Genomic DNA, 20645 nt, shown 5'->3' with positions numbered 1-20645 from the left:
TTACTTTGAAGGTTAGCTTTTCTCATGTGTAATGTTTAACTTCCTGTGTCTGTCTTCCTCCGATTCCCTGATTGGTCTCACCTTTTAACACTGCTACATGTTGAGTAATTCGTTTAAATATATACATGCCTATATGTACACGACTTAAGTGTTACCAGATTATAAATGTGCAGGACCTGATAATGTGATAATACAGCAAAAACTTGCTGCACAATGTAAGTGCAAAATCTCTCCTTTGTGTTAGGCACCAGACTTTATCACTGATTGCAAAAGCTAAAATGCAAACGTTATCTATGCCACAAGAAGAAATGACCAAGACGTAAAACAAAAATCTTTTCTGTGTCAAGTTGTATCATCTTGGTAATAATTTATTTCAAAGCAGATGATGGACACTGGTGACAAGAAGAATAAGATCTGAGCAAACGTTCACCAGATTGTGCCAGCAGTAATGCAAATCAGCATCAGAGTCAGACTTCAGTCAGGTGCACTATATTGCCAAAAGTATTATCTTATGTGCCTTCACAGGCATATGACTAACATCTCATTCTTAATCCGAAAGGGTTTAATATGATGTTGGCCCACCCTTTGCAACGAAAACAGCTTCAACTCTTCTGGGAATGTTTTCCCCACGTTTAGGATTCTGTTTATGGGAATTTTTCACAATTCTTACAGAAGCACATTTGTTAGGTCAGACACTGATAAAGGCCTGGCTCACAGTCTCAACTCCAATTCATCCCACAGCTGTTCTTTTGTGTTGAGGTCAGGACTCTGTGCAGGTCAATCAGGTTGTCAGGTGTAAGGCTTGGATGCAGCTGCTCGTCCATAGAAACCCATTCTAATCTGAAGACCACATGACGTTTGGACTCTGCAGCAATTGACTCTGCAGAAGGTTGGAGACCTGGGCTCGCTTTATGTGCCTCAGCATCTCCTGACCCCACTGACTTTATGTGGCCTAGCACTTTGTGACTGTGTTTCTGACATTCCCAATCACTTCCAGTTGACTGTGGAATATTCAGTAGCAAGGAAATTGGTCTTGTTGCACAGATGGCATCCTATCACACTACTACACTGAAATTCACTGAGCTCCTGAGAGCAACCCATTCTTTCTCAAGTGTTTGTAGAGGTGGTCTGCATGCCTAGGTGTTTGATTCTATACAACTGTGCCCATGAAGTAACTGAAAGGTCTGAATTCAATGATTTGGATGGATGAGGGAATTCTTTTGTCAATAAACTTATTAGTATAGGTTTTGAATAACAGTTCTCAGTTGGAGGAGAATCTGATAGATGCATTCACAGGCAGTGTGCACATGGGTGAAACTGTGGTTTCTACATACAGACCTCATCTATTACTGCTTAAAAATAGACATGGTTTCTTGGTGTTTGAAGTCAGATCGGTGATTATGTTTGCCACCTGAAAACTATGTAAGCAGGAACCCAAACCCAAACAACACAGCAAAGACAAAAGCACAGGAGCATCACAACGTGGAAAAATTTCACCTTAAAGACAAACATGAAGTTTAAAATGTTATATTAACAACAACAAAACATATTCACAGAGGTTTAAAAGAAACAATAACATCTGATATCTGCATGGGAAATCAAAATCCACTGACTTTGCATCATTATATATTGCACTAATATTTTAGTCAGCTGAAGTAAGGCTTTTGATACTTTACCTGTGTGTTCGTTTGCATATGAAGACAGCAGCAAAAACACATAAACAGGAAGACACAACTGATCAGAGCAACCTGACACCTTAGATACTGTTTCAAGGATTGTCACTCACTTTGTTTGAATTTCAGCATTAAAATTTCCTCCATCTGGTTCAAAATGTTCAAAAAATACACATAAGCAAAAAATGAACTACTGTACACCTAGAATGGCTTTGTCAGGCACATGAGCCAGTCTGGTAAATACAAACAGCAATAAAACAACAGTAAGGACAAATAAGGTGCTTAATCTCACAACACTCAGTGCCTTGTATATTAGTACTGATATTTAGGACCCTAATGAGAATAATAAAGACAGTACTGATGAAACATCTATTTATTTTAACACTACAGCCTTATTTTCCGCTATGCTATGAAGTGCAACTGATCGTGCTATAGAGAAGTGTCATCAGGAAGTAAAAAATCTGATATAATCTCTCTCATGAGCTACACTTTCCTGCCTGGGATTTCCATCCTGTGTGAGGCCTTTAATCTTGACATACAGTAGTTGAAATAACTTTCATTTTTACTCATGATCAGGTTTAGCAAAACCTCACTAAAAAAAACAAGTAAAACTTCTACCATCCTTTAACCTTCTCTTCCATTTTTCTTGTTGTGGTGACACACTAGGCAGTTCCTTCAGACAACTGGTTGCATATACATCTATGGGAAAGGCTTCCTTGCTCTGTAACCTTGGGAACACTTCCCTGATGACTTTGTCACAATCGTTGGTCATCAGGTCATACTGAATGGAAGATGAAGTGCATTTTATGATTGACCTGTTGACAGGTTGACTCTTTCTCAGTCAGATCCACCCCTCGTTTATCACATACAGTTTGAAAAACACTCAGATGATGACAGTACATACAGTCAGGTCAAGGCTGGGACTTTACAGACCACATTGTCTGCACTCGTCTTTTATGACATCTGTGTCTCTGATTCAAGATGAGGGTTTGTCCCTGACAAACCACAGATGGTATAAAAGATAAATGTAGGCACTGTGACTTTGCCCATCAGTTTGCGAAGCCTCAAAGTCAATGTTTCAGGGTTTTATAATTAATCACAGGAACCAAAGGTGTGGATGTGACTATGACTATAAAACCAAGGAACATCACATACTCTTTAAATAATGACTAGTCATTAGTAAATGAGCAAACTAACATCCATAATCATCTTTTCTGAGCATAATAATAATCATTTGCAAAAGGAACTTACTGCTTTACTCGTTATCACAACAAATTAGTGAATGAGCTTATAAATTCATTAGGAAGTGTTTAGTGAAATAAGGGCGAAGAGCTGGTTTCCCATTGATTTCTTTAGGAGCAGAAATCCTTTTGCAACCACATGCACCGCCCCCTGGTGGTCAGTAAAAAGAATGTAGATTTAAGACAGGTCTGCTTTAACTTCAGACTCTGAAGCTCTGTCCATTTTTTATTTTCATAGCTGCTATGTCAGATGTTGGATGGATATTTGAGGTTTAGAAATGTCTTTGAACTACCATACACGTTAAAAAAAAAAAACGAAGAATATGTTGGGAATATAAGCAAGGTTAAATTTTACTGCCTCCTTTTATAAGAGAAAAAAAATTGCTGGTGTTAAAAGTAAGAAAAAATTGTCTCGCATTAACAGTTTTAATGAATCATTTTGAATATTAGTGAATTGTTTACTGGATATGAAAACACAATAAAATAAATTAAAGTTTAGATCTATTTGATGCAAAGTCACTTCAGTGCATGTAAGGTAAGAGTTATTGTCAACCAGCTTCTGCAGCACTTTGTCCTTCCTGAGGAGGAGGAATAAAAAGGTCCTCTGCATTTTGAACCACATGTCTAACTTTTTCCATCTCAACAAAACCATGCAAAGATTTAAGAAAATATGGTAGAAAACTATTTTCACGGATCCCACAAATATATAAAACTCAGTACTGATTCTTCAAAATCATCAACATTTTCAAGTGCTGCCAGGAACATACACAACATCTGAATATTTATACTACTTAAATTATTCGCTTATATTAATCCTCGATGAGGAAAGTAGTTCATGCTACATGTTTTCTCCTTGAGCTCAGTCTTTTGCTGGTGGTCACAACATATCCTTGATCTTATCAGCAGCAATCTGGGAGGAAGATTTTTACAGTTGAACTAGGGGTTTGCATTTGTTACTCCTCAGAATAACAGTCCAAGGCAATGCTGTGCTCCTGAGCCAAGGCAGCCAACTCCTTCAGGAACTCAGCGTACAGGATAATGGCAAAGACTCGGCTCTTGGCTTGAGGGGAAATAGTAGGACAGGGGGGCAAGACACTGAAAGGAGGCAAAGGCAGAGCGTTCTTCACAGAGCCATTGGGAAGCGATGGATCCAGGATGATGTCACCGCCCTGAGACTGGAGGCACTCTGCGGGACACACACAAGTATCATAAACTGACGTCTGAAAAACGTTTTATTTGTAACTTTCCAAAAATGACTGTGTTCACACTTTCAGAGGTGGCCTGACAACATCTACAAACTATGTATTTCAAGCTTAGTTAGAGGCTTGCCCAGCGCTATCAGTGCTAAGAAAAGCTGATGTACTCATCTGTGGCTCCAGTGTTGACTGCCCAAGAGTAAAAAATGAACAATTCTCAGTTTCACAAATGTATTCTAGTCCAGATCTTCTCTGATGAAGGCCACAAGGCCGCAACATTAGGATGTTTGCTGGCATGGCCAGAATAAGTTGGTGAAATTAAGAGCTGTCGACTTAACAACTCTTTTACGTTTTGTTAAGTACAACTTTTCACAGTGGATCATCTCTTTGTCTTTTTTATCCTCTGTCATGCCATCACAGCTCCTCAGCTGCTTAAAGACATTCAGTCATTCTTACTTTGTCCAACCTGAGCTGTTTCTCCATATCCTCACTCCTGAATCTGTCTGCCCTGAATCTTTCATTTCTATTCCTCCTGCTACCTTTCTGCCAAATAAATCCCCATTCTGCCCAATCTGAGCTTCTTCAGCTCTTTTCCACACCCACTGTTGCTTGGAGTGATTGACTATAACTATTTAAACTCATCTACATTCAATATTCCACTGTCCTCCATGCAATTCAATTCAATTCTATGTCATCTGCAAACAGCATAGCTGACGGAGACTCTTGCCTGCTCTTGTCCATCACACTGTCCATTTAAAGCAGACTATCTAACTTGTTTCTTTAACTTTAACATATGTTGTTTTGTATCCTGTTTATATGTATACTTATTAACCTCTGAATTTGCCATCTTGGTCTTTTGCCAACAAGAACCTCCAGGCCTGAGTGACTAGAGCAGGATAGTCTGGTCTGGCCATCACATAGCGCTCTATCTGAGCATGCAGCGACACCAGCACCTACAGAATGAAAGTGAACATAACATTTTTATTAACAAAATCCAATCTGACCTGCATGAGTCGTGTCAGATGTATGACTCCTACCTGGTAAAGTGTGCGAACGTTAGGCTGGTTTTGTGTGTCTGTGCTGAGCAGGAAGGATCTCAGGAGAGGTTGTGGGTACGATGCCAACTGGGCCAGGATGCCTGTCACAAGCAGGTTTACAGCAATAGAGTTTTCAAGAAGGTTCTCCAGCCGAGACAAGAGCACACTGATGAATGGACCTGGTTAGTGTACGTCAAGAGAAAATGCATTGTATCAGGTGTAAAATAATGGGGGTGGGGGGGGGTGGGTGTCTTTTAGTCTTACAACTGACATCCAACCAACAGCTTTTTTGTATTTTCAGTGGCTACATTTATTTTTGACCACTTTACCATGTTGCAAATCTGCATTACGTTAAGCGTTAATTGGAAAAAATTCTGAACATATGACACAAAAGAAACTTTCTCATTCTGTCTTGTAAAAATGTGTATAGTGACTGAGGTTAATAAATCAGTGAAGCTGCTTTAAATGTTACACAAGCACAGACCTGTAAATGGAATTTGATGTCTCCTGCCGCCTTTCTTTGTGTCGCTCCTGATCTTCTCCGCTTCTTCTTCCTCTCGCATCACCTCTTCCTCTTCTTCTGCCCCAACGTCATCCCCAAAGGAGCTAAAACCAAAGTCAGTGCAAAGCTCTTCCTCGTCCTCTTCAAGTCTTTGCCTTAGCACTTGGACACGCTTCCTGAATGTGTCAATATCCTCTGTGATGTCCTCATAGTCTGGTTCTACCCCTAATGACAGCATGAGCTCACAGTATTGGGACAGGAAGTCATTGTTGTTTGTGTTGTCGTCAGGCAGGCTTGGAGATATGGGACGGTCAAATGATTCAGATCCATGATGGCCATTGGTTAAAGTGTTTCTTACTAAACATGTTGAGGGTGACTGTATGCTTTCATGTACATGTTGCTGATGTGCTCCAGGTGTATGGCTGACACGAGCTGTAATGTATATATCATCATCTGCATCATCACATTCGTCGATAATGTCATTGTTTACATTAAAGCCATTGGTAAAGAGCTGATCTCCCAGTGACCTTCTGTGTCCAAATATCCTTTTGGTTTCTTCTTCTTCTCCTTCCTTTGTTCTCCCTATCTCCTTTTCACAGTCCTCACTCCTTCTTCTTTCCTCTTTTCCTGCATCCTCGCTCCTCCTCCTCGCCGACATAATGCTGTTTACAGTTTCCAGAACCGTCCTTCCTGTTGTTGTTAACATCGTTGTTAATGTTGTCGCTGTTGCTGAAACTCGCTGTCCTTTCGAGATGCTCCCACGGGATTGGCGATTTGCCAGCATGATCCGATCCAAAATGGCTGCCTTTGCGTCCTTTTTAGCAATGAGATCATAGACAAGAACGTCATCCTGAAACTCGGATTCTTCAACATAAGAGCCGCGCACCAGCTTGGTTGCATTGCGCCGCATTTCCTGGATGTGTCGAGGAGGCAGTGGGGGAGGTGCTGGCGGAAATGTGCATGTATCTGCCTCCAATGATACATCCCCATTCGCCAGCACCACGTTTACCACAGCTGAAGGCAAGGGATTGTCATCTGCAAAAATGTCATCCCACTCCAGTTCAAGGGCGGAGCTGGCTCTGCCCGCTTGGCTGTTATCTAAAGAGGATGGTGTAGGGGAGAGGGCAGAGGGCGGAGGACTGATAACCAGTGAGCAGATGGAGTCGCTCTTGACGCGCTGCATGAACTCTTCCTCATCTTCCATGTTGTTACCAGGTGTATCAGATCGATACTCTTGAAGTGGAGGATTGATGCCATCATAAGAAGCCGACCATAAACGGCAAGACCTGCCAACAAAGAAAAAAAAAATATAGATTCAATAAACTTCTCTGAAATTACTCAGTGTATAACTTTTAGTTAAATTCGAAAAATTCCCAAATCATAACCACAGGGCTCTGTCACAGCAATGCTCTAAATTAACATTATAAATACTAAGATCCCAGTCAAATCCATTCACTGGATTGATCATGGATGGAGGCCCAAAGTGATGAAACCCAGTGCAAGTACACACCCACACACGGTCTGCCCCCGCAGAGACTTAAAAGTATGTATTTATGCAAACTTTTACACTAAGACTTTCAGATCTGAAACAATAATGGCATTCCCATTAGCCAACCATTATCAGATATTTGCATGCCAACCCACAAAACAAAGAGTATAAACAAGTAAGCATTAGCATGTAACTTAAAGTGTTGCTCAGTCTTAGCGTGGCTGTAAGCTGTTGTTCTCGTTTCTTTTGTTAGTCTGTTTCCTGCACCTGAGATTACAACGATAAGGAGTGCTTTTTTTTTTGTTTGATTTTGGTTTCACTATCAGATAAAAGACCAAACTCATTATTGTGGCAACATTTATCTATTACCACAAATGTCTCAGTTCTCCTACCTTAGATGTGCCTTGCTGGTTTTCAGTACACGCTTATCTAATTTTAGTTTGAAAAGCAAAACTATGAACTTTAACTCGCCTCTGTCAGTGCGCCCCAGGGTGGCTGTGGCTACAATGTAGCTTGCCATCACCAGTGTGTGAATGTGTGTGTGAATGGGTGGATGACTGGATGTGTAAAGCACTTTGGGGTCGTTAGGGACTAGTAAAGCGCTATATAAATACAGGCCATTTACCATTTAAAACCACCAGTGAATACAATAACAACAATCAAGGTTTTTAGTACAAATGTATTAGCATATGTTGACCAGCAGATGTCACTATAACACTATGAACCACTTTCACTGTTTCACACTCTGGTTTGCTGCTTGTTTCCCAGTAAGTGGTGCAATGCAGCATGTACACCAGTTATGAGAAACAACCCAAATCACATTTAATTTTAGTAATCAGACCCAGGCTGAACCATAGTCTTTTTGTAGAAGAAGAAGAAAGGCACACTAACCTGTGGGCAGTGGAGATAGCCTGACGGGCATCCCAGAGGTAATGGAGGTAGTTTACATCCATCAGGAAGTCTGAACCACGACAGTAACCAACGCTGTCTGACACTGACAGATCTGACAGACGGTTCAGGAGGAACAGGTCAGTACAGCCAAAGCTAATGTATAAATAAGCAGCCACCCGCTAACATACTGACCGGTTCCTTTGGGCCAGTGGATGTGCTCTGAGTGTGTGAGTGAGTTTTGGAGCTGCAGAGGGCACCAGGAGGGCATCAGCAGTAGGAAGGAGGCAGCACTGGAGGAGTAACAGTCCCTCTGCTTCAAGAAGCAGCGCTGCTTCCTGCTCAGGTGGCTGCAGGGAATCAAATACCTGAGGAGACACAGAGCAGTTACATTCAGTCCAAGCATGTTATACACAACTGGCATCCAGGTGCAGTTTCCCCATGTTAAAATGTTATAGTAATGTTATAGTAAGTCAATAAAGGAAGCTGTAGCTGACAGTGATCAGTGAGGTCTTACCATCATAGATAGAGTGTTTGTGCTGCTGGTGTTTTAAATGGATCGTCTAAATAATACATTTTCTGCAGTGAAGTTCCAGTTCTAGTGAAACTGTAATATTTTATTAGCACTAATTAAAAGATGTGTGTCTGTGAGTTGCTGTTAGACTGACCTGAAGACCAGCTGCAGCATGACATCTTCACAGAAGAGCCCAATCAGAGTCCTGAACAGAGCCAGCGACACCGTGCCCAACTGAAGGACATGCAAAAGGTCAAAGGTCATTTACTGCATGACAGAGCATGAAGCAGCTGTATTAGATGACTGTGTGGATACCTGGAAAGGTGTGTTGACCCTGCTGACCAGTGTGTCCAGGATGTGAACGTTGTCATGTGTGTGCAGCAGGATGAAGGAGAGGAAGGTCTGGAGGAGGGCGGGCTCAGAGATGGAGCGCAGGAACAGGTCCAAGTATGCTGTGGTAGTCATCACTTCCTCCACCGTCAGCTACTCACAGACAGACAAATGATCACATACATTAGGATGTGATTAAGTAATAGGTATTTCATGCAGGTGTTTTTATCCTGCTGGAATTGCAGTAAAATGCTGTATTAATAGCTTTCCTGTGAGATGTTTACTGGTGACTAAATGTAAAAGATGAGGAAATAAATGTCCTGTCTGGTCACTTTAATAACTTTAGTGGCTACAAAAACAGCTGAAATTACTGTATGGTCAAACTTACACTCCATAGAGTATAAGTGTAATGTTTTTGCATGAATAAATAAAGTATTTATGGTTATTACAGCAGGAAGACCAACATAACTGTGTTTGGTAACCAAAACCTCTGACAGTATCATCCTTTAAAACTCTGTGTTATATAACAGGCAACTGTTCCTGTTGTAGATTTCTTTCGGTTTGCTGCCTGTACCTGTACAGCACTTTATCAGGGACATTTTTTACAGTGTCGTGATGAAATGTGATACCTTGTGCAGAGCCGGAGCAAGTACAGGCACAAGGAAGCCATTGTAGATGTAACCAAGCAGCTGGGAGCGGATGGACGGATGAGCCACCTGAGGAAAACAAAGATCTACACTTACAGAGTAAAAATAAAGTGTCGTGCGTGCGTGCGTGCGTGCGTGCGTGCGTGCGTGCGTGCGTGCGTGCGTGCGTGCGTGTGTGTGTGTGTGTGTGTGTGTGTTACCTTGGTAACAGCACTACAAAAGTCCAGAGAGTGCAAAAAGTGGACCAGAGCAGGAACCTGCTGACCCAAACACAAAGTGTTGATTCATTTATTCTCATTAATTCTGTTACTAACTTGTATGATTCATTAATATAGTTTTATTTTTCATCTAACGCATACTTGTGCATATTATACTGCACATATCACTTGTTAGATTTAATTACCATTGCATAGCTGTTACACAAGTGTTGCATCGATATACTGGAAAATTAGTTGTCTGGCCAAGTCAGGAAGGAAGGCATTCATGCTTGAGCATAGTACAGATTAAGTGTACTTAAAGTGGAAGCTCTTCATCTTCAGTCCTCTGAAGTAATGAGGAAAACCACAAACTTTGCTTAAATGGCTTAAAACTGAAACCTCCCAGGCACCAACAGAAATACACCCCCCACACACGAAGGTACAAGTCCAGACACTACTTTTGGTTTCTCTCACAGGTTCACTCATTCATGATTTCATCCTGTCACCCCAGTGCTGTGGTTGTTACCTGCTGCCAGTCCGCCTGGTCCAGAGAGTGCCAGTCCTCGCTGTAAACCTGCAGCCGAGCCGGAAGAGACGAGTACAGACCGGACAGACCCGTGGCCAGCACCTGCAGCAAACACACACATACAGGTGTTCAAAATTTACATTCTGAAGAAGATTTGGTCAAAAAGAAACAAAAAGAGAGACAACATTTGAAGACTTTCGCCATACCCTTAATGACCAATTTTAACACCTCAGCGTAAATCAACAGGCATGGTTTAAGTTACAATAGTTTTCAGGTTTTCCAAAGGGTCGCTGCACGGGCATCAGCCCTGATGATGCCTGTGGGCGTATATAAGGGTTCATCAATCTTAAATGATAAGTTCACTGACATTATAGATCTCTTTACCATATTTTTATTTACTATTAAACACTACTATTGTGTCCCTGAAAACATTAGTTCCCTAATCCCAAAAATCTATGCTGACTTTGGAGCCACAACTCCTGCTGAAATTTTATTTTACAACTTCTGGATGCTTTTGACTAAAGGTGGAAGTGACTTGTGGCAAATACTGTCGTGGTCCGTGTTATATTTGTTGTTTTTCTCATGATTCTTTGTATCTCTAGATTGTTCATTTCCTCCTGCCTTCTCTGCTTCCCTTCTTTCTGTAAATCAGGGACCGGGGCCCCTGGTGGACTGCAGCAACAACAGAAGGTCAGTTTGAAAATTACTCATAGAAACTATGTACAGTTGCATATCTATAAAATAATATGTATTTATACAACATGTGTATTAAAACTGTAAATAGGAGGTGGTTAGTTTGTGATCGTACTCATTACTCTGACTGAAATTTGCTGCTCTTCTGTTGCAGGTTGAGTTTTGGTCACACATGACATGACACTTTGCATACTGTATGTAAGGCGACCATATTTTGATTTCCAAAAAAGAGGACACTTGGCCCAGTCATGAAAAATTTTAATAATACTGTTTGTTTAAAGAAAATTTTAATATATTTAAAAGATGCCTTCTCTGTGCGGTTAATGAATGGTGAAATAAAAAATGTCATATAGGCTTTTACAAGTCAACAAGTGCAAAAAAATAACTTAAAAACCTGTGGAATTAAATAATGTTACAGAAATAATGCTTCATCTGTATCAGAAAACTTACCAGTGAGGTACCAGTGAGGTATTGTGCAGTGGTTTCTGCTGTCTCATTTGGTGTTTCTAACCTCAATTCATTTTGTCTGCACGCCACCATTCTCCCAGTCAAAGTATGATTGGGAATATTTTCTCTGTTCCATGGTTACTTAAGTCTGAGAAATGCCACAGTACTAGATTTCATTAAGAGCTTTAAGAGTGACTTGAACAACCACCTACAGCACAGCAGTTCAGGGATGACGTTGCAGATATGGATCCTCTGTAGGCCTATAGGAAAACCCGGACATTTTCATCCATCTCGAAAGTCCCCCCGGACGCCTCGGACAGAACGTGAAAAGTGGACATGTCCGGGGAAAAGAGGACGGTTGGTCACCCTAGCATGTAACTGGTAAGCATTAGCAATTTATAGCTCTGTGTTACTTGTGGGTTTTTTTTTTCAATAAAAAATTTCAAGGAAATACACCACCTTCTCCTATATAATGATTAAAGTGAAGATTTCAGAGTTTCTGGTTTCTAAATGGGCCACAGCGCTCTTTACTTTGGTAATGGCTTGTCTAAATATTTGAGTGGGACCTATTTGTCTTTTTTGATTATCATACATTAAGAAAATGGATATAGCTGTGAGTCCAAGAGCTGCAGCCTTTAGACAAAACCATGAGAGGCCTTTCCTTGTGTTTCAGGTCTTTATGCTAAGCTAAGCTAAATGGTAAATGGCTCACACTAAAAATGGCATTTCACAAACTGGTCCTTTAAACACAGAGGTGAGCAAAGAAGTAGCCTGTGGAGCGAGAAGTTGTTTCTAAAAAGAAAAGAAAGATATTGTTTCATTTGAGACAAAAGAAACAGGGATGAGATATCAGGAAAAAGGAAGAAGAGAGGAGGAGAGCTGGTGATCAACATCAGTATAAACAGCAGCAGTGGTGGCGGCGCTGGCCGTCAACAGCTGCCGTCTCGGGTCTCGTTAGCAATCGGGCAGGCGTCCAATCATGTGCAGACTTGCTAATCCCTCTTTGTGTTGGGGCCAATCTCACGCTGATTTACTAAGCTGCTCTCTGCATAAAGATTGAGGTCAGCTAGTGGTCACATGGGCTTAAATCTGACACATGGACAAACACAAGCACACACAGGTGGCACGTGCTCAGATGTCTTTGCTCGCCCTTTCACATATGAAACCCCCACCGTGGGTCTCTCTCTCTCTCACACACAGTCGGGAACTGGGAGGGTTGGAGCCGACATGGCTGACGCAGTGATAAACACTGAAACACAGAAACATGTACTTACATTACTGTAACATTTAAGGGTCCTTTTTTATTGTTATGACATTTTATCACATATACATATGTTTTTATATTTTCTTTAATTACTTTAATTGTTTTTTCAAGTAACTGACTGCTTAATTAATCAATTACTAATAGTAAGGTTCATTCAATTTTGTAGAAACACGATTTTTCTTCAAATGTTCCCATTTTCTCTTATTTCTCTTTGCTGTTTCTTTGGGTTTCCCTCTTAAGCCCCCTTCATCACTTTCCACAGTAGTTTTCCCTCAGTTATCTGCTTCTCCTCTCTCCCTGTATCCATCACACACAGTCCCAGAGGAAGCAGTATGAGCTCATTAGTTTATTGCATAACTTGCGCTAATGAGATTACAATACAGAGGGGAGATGAATGGGGGGGAGCTCATACACTGGGCTCAAAAACTACTGATTGTATTCATTAAACAACCATCTGGTTCATAAAAAATCTGTTAAATGATCAAGGGTCGGGCTGTTAAAGGGCCTTTTTATTCTCCTAATTCCTCTCATTTCCCTTCTTATCCGTGCAGTTTGCACTTTTAATAAAAGTTATCCAGATCTGTGAGAAACATGTATTTGATTCTTTCTTTCTTAGTTTGTGCTCAATCCTCTCAAGTAAGTTTTATGAAGTGTGTGTATAATCTTGCTGACAAACAGAGAAACAGAAAACAGTCAGTTGCTTCACTTCAGCAGAGGAATAAACGCCCTTTTTCTCTGCAGGCTGGAAGGCATGTGGAGATTAACCCAGTTTAGCTGGGCTAATGGGGGTCTATGTGAGATAAACTGCTGGCTCAGCTTGTGAAGAATAGCTTTAAACACTTTACAGATGTGACATAAATCTCACGTATTTAAAGTTTCACAGCATAATGCAAACACAGAAGTCTTAATCTAACACCACTTTGTTCTCACCATATTCATAATGTTGCACAATGTCTTTGAGAAAACTGAGAAAACAGGTTACCTGGGTACCCCTGTAATATATTAACTACACTGTGATTCGTTAATCAGCAGTATCCTTCACCCTGATTGGTCGTCTCTTCAAGTGTTAAATGATGTGGTTCTTATATCGCAGTTTTGAGCTCTATTAGAGCTTTTTATGCCTCACTCACACAAGCACCTTTTTCTAGACTTAAGTGCTTTCTTTCTAAACTTTACGCACATTCAACCGTCATTTACATTTTTGAGACTTGTACACATCCAGTTAAGTTCATAAGTTTTTTGACAATGACACAGTTTATGTAGTTTGGCCTCATAGCACCACCAAAGATCAAAGCAAACAATCAACATGTGATCAAAGTGCAGGGATTTCATTCAAGGGATTTAACAAAAGTCAGAGATATTTTTCGCTGTCTCTCATTTTCAAAGGCCCAGAAATAACTCAATAGTTGACTGACAAGCAGTTTTATGGCCAGGTGAGGCCTGGTCCTATTTAAAAAAAATAGAGAGTTGAACTTGTATGTGTTAGCTTTTTACTGGAATTCTCCATTTGACTGTCAGTCAGGTGCCAATCTAAGTGAATGAGGTCATCGTTTGGCTGAAACACCAAAAGAAAACTGTGAACCCATCACAACATCGAGCCGAGTCAAGAACACAGGTAGGTGTGTGTCATCATTATGGTTTACAGTCAGGAAACGCCTTCACAAGTACAACCACAGAAGGTTCACAACAATGTGCAAATAACCGGTTCCACTCAAGAACAGGAGGTATGTCCACACACACACACACACACTCTCACACACACACACGCACACACACACACACACACACACACACACACACACACACACGCACGCACACACACACTCACACTCATGCACACACATAGTAGTAAGTATCTTACTCCTGTCCCCTACATTTTCACTGTCCCTACATCTCACTGTATCTTACACAGTGTGTAAGATATATGGAAGGTAATGTGATGGCATGCATGCTGCCAGTGGCACTAATGCTTATTGATTATGTGACTGCTGATCAAAGCAGCTGGATGAAGTGTAAAGTGTCCAGAATCAGACACACGCTGCAAAACTGCACAGATGAAGCTTCACAGTGCAAATGATGATGACCCAAAGCAACCCAATAGTAATTCAAGGCAAAGACATGGAATAATCTTCGTTGGCCAAGTAATTCAGATGATCTCAACTCAACTTATTAAACACAGAACTGACCCACAAACAAGCAGCAGCTGAAGGTGGCAGCAGTAAAGACTGAGCAGAGCATTTTGAGGCAGGGAATCATCCAAGTATTAAAAACAAGCCTCTGAAAATGTTGGACTGTGTATGAAAAAATGGTCTGTAATTCTTAAACAGTTATCTTTTCATGTTGTGCATTTACTTACAGGACAGAAGTATGTGTTCTCTGCAATGTGCTGAGCGACTCGAGGCTCAGAGGCAGACAGAGACATGATGAGCAGCAGAGCATCTCGGGCCTGTTGACCTACCAATCCCTGCCTGAGAGACAGAGATAACACAGGCTATGAGTTTTGTGCAGTTCTGAAGTACATACATCACCTGTGTGTTACCTGTGTACATTTGTGTTACCCTTTTTTATCCAGCAGAGTGTATGCACCTGTGTGTGTGTACCTACCTGTGTGTATACGGGATGAGCAGGGAGAAGAGAAGGAAGTTGGCAGCTCCCTGGTCCTCGCTGGTGTGGAAGAACAGTTCGAGCACTGAGGGATCCTTGACCAGAGCCACGCAGAGCTGGTTCAGCAGGAGGACTAGCTCCGCCTCCACCACGCCGCCGGTGTCTACAGGGGGCCGCAGGTGATTAAAGGGTCAGGTAACCAATTAAACGTCTTACTGGTTAGTGGTTACACCTCCAGCTTGAGAAATGACCTCATAATTAACCACTTAAATCCATTTTGATGTAAAGATGAGGGGGAAAAAAATCACCTTATTTGAAATACCATTCTTTGTTTGCTGTGGTTACACTGTGTGTACTGGTGCTTTTTCACAGTGTCTGCAAAAGGCTTCAAGTGACACTTCAGGTACTTAATGTAAAAATCTAAACCTAAAAACATCCCTTAATAAATGAAGCTATCACTTAAACAATTGCCCCTACTTTCTGTCAGAAACATCCGTTATATATATATATATAGTTTATATATATTTTATATATATTGTGTTGTATGGGAGAGATAACAGCTGAACTTGAACTTGGGCTTGGCTGCACTGTAATGTAATACCACATTGTACCACTAGATGGTGTAGTAATCAGCTAAACCTTCATTTGGCCTGGGAAGTCAAATCTTAAACATTTCAACACTTTCACCTCCAACTCACCAGATGCAGCTCCGGCGCAGGAGGCGAGCAGCATCATTAGCGGCCGCAGAACCGGTTTATGGTGAAGCAGAGGCTGTTTGGCCTGAGACAAAAGCATCTGGTACATCCTGAGTTGCTCTAGCTTCATGTCCTCAGTGAACTGCCTCCTCAGACTCCACAGAAACAGCCTCTCCATCACACCCTCAAGGACCACAAACTCCAGGATCGGACCCATCGCTCCCCCTGGTACCGGTGCACAAACACTCCTGAGTCCCAGTATACTACTGCATTTGTTGCACAGTGAGGGATGATTTCTTTAATCCTACCTTGGCCCGCCTCTTCCTCCATCAGTAGAAAGAGCATGTGCTCCACGTAGTTCTGGACGGCGCTGGCCTCGTCGGCCGGGATGGGGCCTAGACGTAGCGCTCCGGAGCTGCTGCTGCCATGACCTGTGAGGAAACTCAGCGCGTTGGTGCCGCTGCGACTCGGCTCGTGTTTCTCCAGGATCTTCACCACCTGAAAAACAACAGAAACACAAGGATGTAAAAGACAATGCGTTTACAGCCATCTTTATACGACAAGCAAAACAAACACCTGAAATGAGAGTGATTAGAGGAAATTACTCAGTAGATACTCACACCTGTTTTATCAAAGCGTATTCAGATTATTTTAAAGTACATTTTAATGAATGTATTTGAAACTGCATGGAAAAGTTAAAAACTAAACTCACTAAACCAAAGCTTTATCCTGGTACAAACACAAACATAACAGCTGGAGACAGATTTATTAAATGAAATATGGCATAAATGATGTCACTTAATAATCTCTCAAGCGTCCAGGTTAGAAACGTCACTGGGGCAAAATGCTGTTTAACTTAATGCATGAAGAAAACAGAAACGCATTATTTATATCATGTTTTTATTTTGGCTTCCTTTAGTTTCTAATGGTACCAAACTGGATCATCACCTCTTTACCTCAATGCATTAGAAATAATATTTATATGCAGCTGTCTTGGACCCTTCTCAGCTGAAGGACTACAGTTGTAATTCCTCTAATGACCACTAGACACCACAAAAACTTATGGAGTGGCAATGTCAATGTTCTATTTGAGGAGTAATTTTGTAATTCTGAGCAATTTTGACCTGTGTATATTTGTTTGATTTCCCTAGAGTTCGTGGACAAATTTGAGCTTACCTCGATCAGCCTTTGGAAAAAGGGTGTTTTGTTTATTTACTCTAGTCTGAATCAGTTAATGAGTTTATTTCCTGTACTTTTGCTTTTTGTAACAGAAATTCCAAGCAAACCAAAATGTGTTGCTACAAACCACACAAGACCGTTCAGTCCATATATTGGCAGAATGTGTCTGTGCCGGGAGCAAAGAAAAGAAATACAGGCAGAGGGTGCTGCATTGCAGACTAATGGATAACATGGATAAGTTACTCCCAAAATCATCGTATTTAATTTCTTCGTAATTTCTGAAACTGAAACTCAGCTGAAATCTGCTGAGTACGATGTGCAGACTGAGGTGGGATCACATTGTCATCATAAATAAACCGCTTGGGAGTTTGTTTGGAGACAGACCAAGACAACCTCCGCCAACGGATGTGAGTGTGATCATCTGTCCTCACCCAAGTGCGATGACTGTGTTGAAATGTCCACATATGAAACGCGCCAAGGAGGAAAATTAAGTGGAGCTCACATAAAATGGACTAAATTTTTTTTTTTATTTGTCTAATAAAGAAAATAATTTTATTGCTGTAAAACATTTAAGATGCCACAACAGAGAGATAGCCGTGGGAGGGATGAAAAAGAGATGAATGAAACAAGAACGCAATTCACTCTCTGGACTTGTGTTAACCTTTGACATTAGCTGCTTCAGACAAGGACCGCATGCACACACTTGCAAACACACACAAAATACTTGTACACACACAGACGATGCAGAGTCTGTGGGGGTTTTCTTGGCAGCTGTGGAGAGTGATTTGTACTAAATGGATCCTGTGTTTAAGAGCCAGAGTCTGGCCAGTAATGCTGACACACATTCATAGACACACGCAGACAGTCACACAGTCATTGTAAGTGAAACTAGGCCAGGCCAGACAGAAGAGACAAAGAGCAGCTAAAAAAACATGTCAGTAGTGACTTTATCTGTGAAGCAAAGCACTGATTAACCAGTAAAGATGAAGATGATGCAGGAGTAAATAAAAAGATCACCTGTGCCCAGTGGTTCTTAAACACGATCATGCAGGTCTCTGGGTCCACACCTCTCAACGTGAGGGACTTCTTCCGATGTCCCCCGATTACCACCGAGGCCATCATTTTGACTGACTGTCAGGGAGCTAAAGCATGATCCGGCTCAATGCGTGGAGGCTGTCTGATGGAAGGACTGAGGGTCATTACCTGGCTCCCTCTGCCTAGAATCAGTCTCTGGCACCGGGCTTGGTGGGCAGCTAGCCGCTAGCCTGCAGAATATGGAGAAGGACAGAGTGGAAAGTTTGTTAATTTCGTCTTTCGTCTCATGATAAAAATTTGTCTTTATATTACAGTTGTTGCTGGTGTTGTTAGCCCTCCTAATGACATATACAATTCCTAGTGTGGCTGCTCTTTTCAGATTACTTTGGGAGTCCCATCTTGACCACTTGCGCCTATGCGTTTGCTGGCTCTCCATCAGTGTTTACACACAGTATGTATTTACCATGAATATTCTCTGTGGAGAACAGTGCAGTTACTGTTAGCCAGATACCAAGTTTGGGTTGTTGTACCAAGCCTGACCAACATGTCAGTGGGATCAATATTAGCTACCTGCTGATATCATTTTTAATGGTGGATAGATCTAAATAAATAAGTAGAGAAGATGGGAGAAACACCCTTCAGCTATGTTGTGAGTTGAACAATTGCATAGTTTGTCCACCAGAGGGCACTATGCAACCTCCCCATAGGTAACACGTGTTTTGAACTCCACAAACACAATAGCCAGCTGATGCTAGAAGAGTCGAGTAATCCACGATTTGTTGTGCCAGTAAAACAAGATCATTTTAAACTGCACTCTCGTCTCATCTTAGTAATTACTTATAAATAATTATGTGTACTGTTTATTCTTCATGTGTCTGAAAGAAAAAAAAAATCTGTCGGTATATCAGATTTTTTAAAATCACCAAATATTGGTATCAGTATCGGTCTTAAAAATCTTACATCTGAAGAGCCAAAGCTGTTCCCATGTCATGTATTTATAGTGAAACTCTACTTTGGCAGTGTGACTATGAGGGACACGTTTAAGGTGCACACCCACTGATACACCAGCTTCAGGATTGGACTATGCAGCTTCTTTAACAAGGTTTCTGTTTGGTTCTCCAAGTTCTGGCTAGAGAACCAGCTCACATGTGTGATGATCCTCAAACATCACTGAATGTTCCTCCATAATGTTCAGATGCCTCAGGATGCTAAACTAGAAGACAGCATTGGCAGCGTGATGCTCCGTCACAGGGCTTGGACACTGCAGACTGACTAAAGGCTCCTGTTTGGGCCCTGAGGCGCAGCAAATTTGTGACGAAATTGTGATTTGTCTGTGATGACACAGTAGAAGCTCCAGTGCAAGCAGTCATAAAAGGACTGCAATGTAAGAACAGCAGCTGCACTGGAAGGAGTTGCAGGTTTCCACTCTAACTGTTGCTGGAATTGTGATTCCTGCATTCCCGGCATGTGCACATGTAACTGTGTAAAGTGTGGATTTCTCTATATGTTTTTTTAAACACACGGGCTGTACATGTGCAGGGTGCTGGAATAAACAAATACAGTGACCTATTGACCAAAGAATACAAATATTTTTAGCTTAGTTTTCTTCCCTCCAGGCAGCTGCCGAATTCTGTTCATTTCTCTACATTATGACAATCACCTCCCAGAGATTTGAGGCTGCAGGAAGGTAATCCACGTTTATTTTTAGCTGTGCTGGCTGCATAGCTCAAGTAAAGCCATTTCTGTTAATGTAACAGAAAATTGTGATGTCAAACTTTAAAGTTAACACAGAAACAGCACTGCTAGAAACCTATTTTCAACCTTTTACCCATCTGACTGATGATCTAAAACCATTTGTTTTACATCCACTCGCGTGCTTTGTGATTCTTTATTGTCTAAGTCTTCATGTCTTATGTAAAGCACTGATTCTCTCCAACAAGAGGTCGCTGAGCAGAGAGGATTTTATTTTTCATGAGGAAATCCTCTTATTTTAATTGTGTATATATCTGACTTTCACAATCACAGAGCTATTTCCTTACTCTGTGTTTGTGTGTGTGTGTGCGTGTGTGTGTAAACTAGCAGCAACAGCAGGAAGTAAGGCTCTTCAGTGGAAACAACCAAACAGGAAAAATGACAACGAGGCCCACCCTGGGCGTTCCGGGACATTCCGTGAATTCCCATGGAGGTCTCGAGGAAATCACCCGGCAGTATTCCTACCTTTGCACTGCTGCTGCTGCTGTGATGCCATGGATGAGCGAGCCTGCTGTCTGCACTCCTAATGGAGAGAGAAAGAAACACACACAGTGACACAGAGCAGCACTAAATGCAACTCTTTACACTATCAGGGCCTGATTTATGTCCTCACAACATGAGTAAAACAAGTAAACACACACAGTTTATATCCCTAACCATCTGGGACTCTAATCTGTGTGTGTGTGTGTGTGTGTGTGTGTGTGTGTGTGTGTGTGTGTGTGTGTGTGTGTGTGTG

At 41.4% G+C, this 20645-nt stretch overlaps 1 protein-coding gene across 3 annotated transcripts in view; it reads right to left on the bottom strand.

Moving 5' to 3' along the window:
• Positions 1-1434: 1434 nt before the first annotated feature.
• LOC102305487 (FHF complex subunit HOOK interacting protein 1A) overlaps positions 1435-20645 on the bottom strand; it is a 22924-nt gene continuing 3713 nt past the window's right edge. Inside the window, exons 2-18 of one of the 3 annotated variants that reach the window (XM_005950438.2) lie at positions 20375-20432; positions 18140-18387; positions 16252-16441; positions 15947-16168; positions 15249-15411; positions 15001-15112; positions 10241-10342; positions 9718-9777; positions 9500-9586; positions 8856-9023; positions 8695-8774; positions 8222-8394; positions 8030-8141; positions 5632-6935; positions 5148-5326; positions 4943-5063; positions 1435-4100 (exon numbers count right to left, since the gene is read on the bottom strand). In XM_005950438.2, coding sequence (XP_005950500.1) covers positions 3868-4100; positions 4943-5063; positions 5148-5326; positions 5632-6935; positions 8030-8141; positions 8222-8394; positions 8695-8774; positions 8856-9023; positions 9500-9586; positions 9718-9777; positions 10241-10342; positions 15001-15112; positions 15249-15411; positions 15947-16168; positions 16252-16441; positions 18140-18244 — 3411 coding nt within the window. In that variant the 5' untranslated portion in view covers positions 18245-18387; positions 20375-20432 and the 3' untranslated portion in view covers positions 1435-3867. The remainder of the gene's footprint in view (positions 4101-4942; positions 5064-5147; positions 5327-5631; positions 6936-8029; positions 8142-8221; positions 8395-8694; positions 8775-8855; positions 9024-9499; positions 9587-9717; positions 9778-10240; positions 10343-15000; positions 15113-15248; positions 15412-15946; positions 16169-16251; positions 16442-18139; positions 18388-20374; positions 20433-20645) is intronic. The other 2 variants (XM_042215639.1, XM_005950439.2) reach the window with 2 other exon arrangements.

Source organism: Haplochromis burtoni, unplaced genomic scaffold (assembly GCF_018398535.1).
Source record: "Haplochromis burtoni strain Fernald_Lab_line unplaced genomic scaffold, NCSU_Asbu1 Contig_780, whole genome shotgun sequence".
NCBI lineage: Eukaryota > Metazoa > Chordata > Actinopteri > Cichliformes > Cichlidae > Haplochromis > Haplochromis burtoni.
This window is presented reverse-complemented; position numbering and strand designations above follow the sequence as displayed.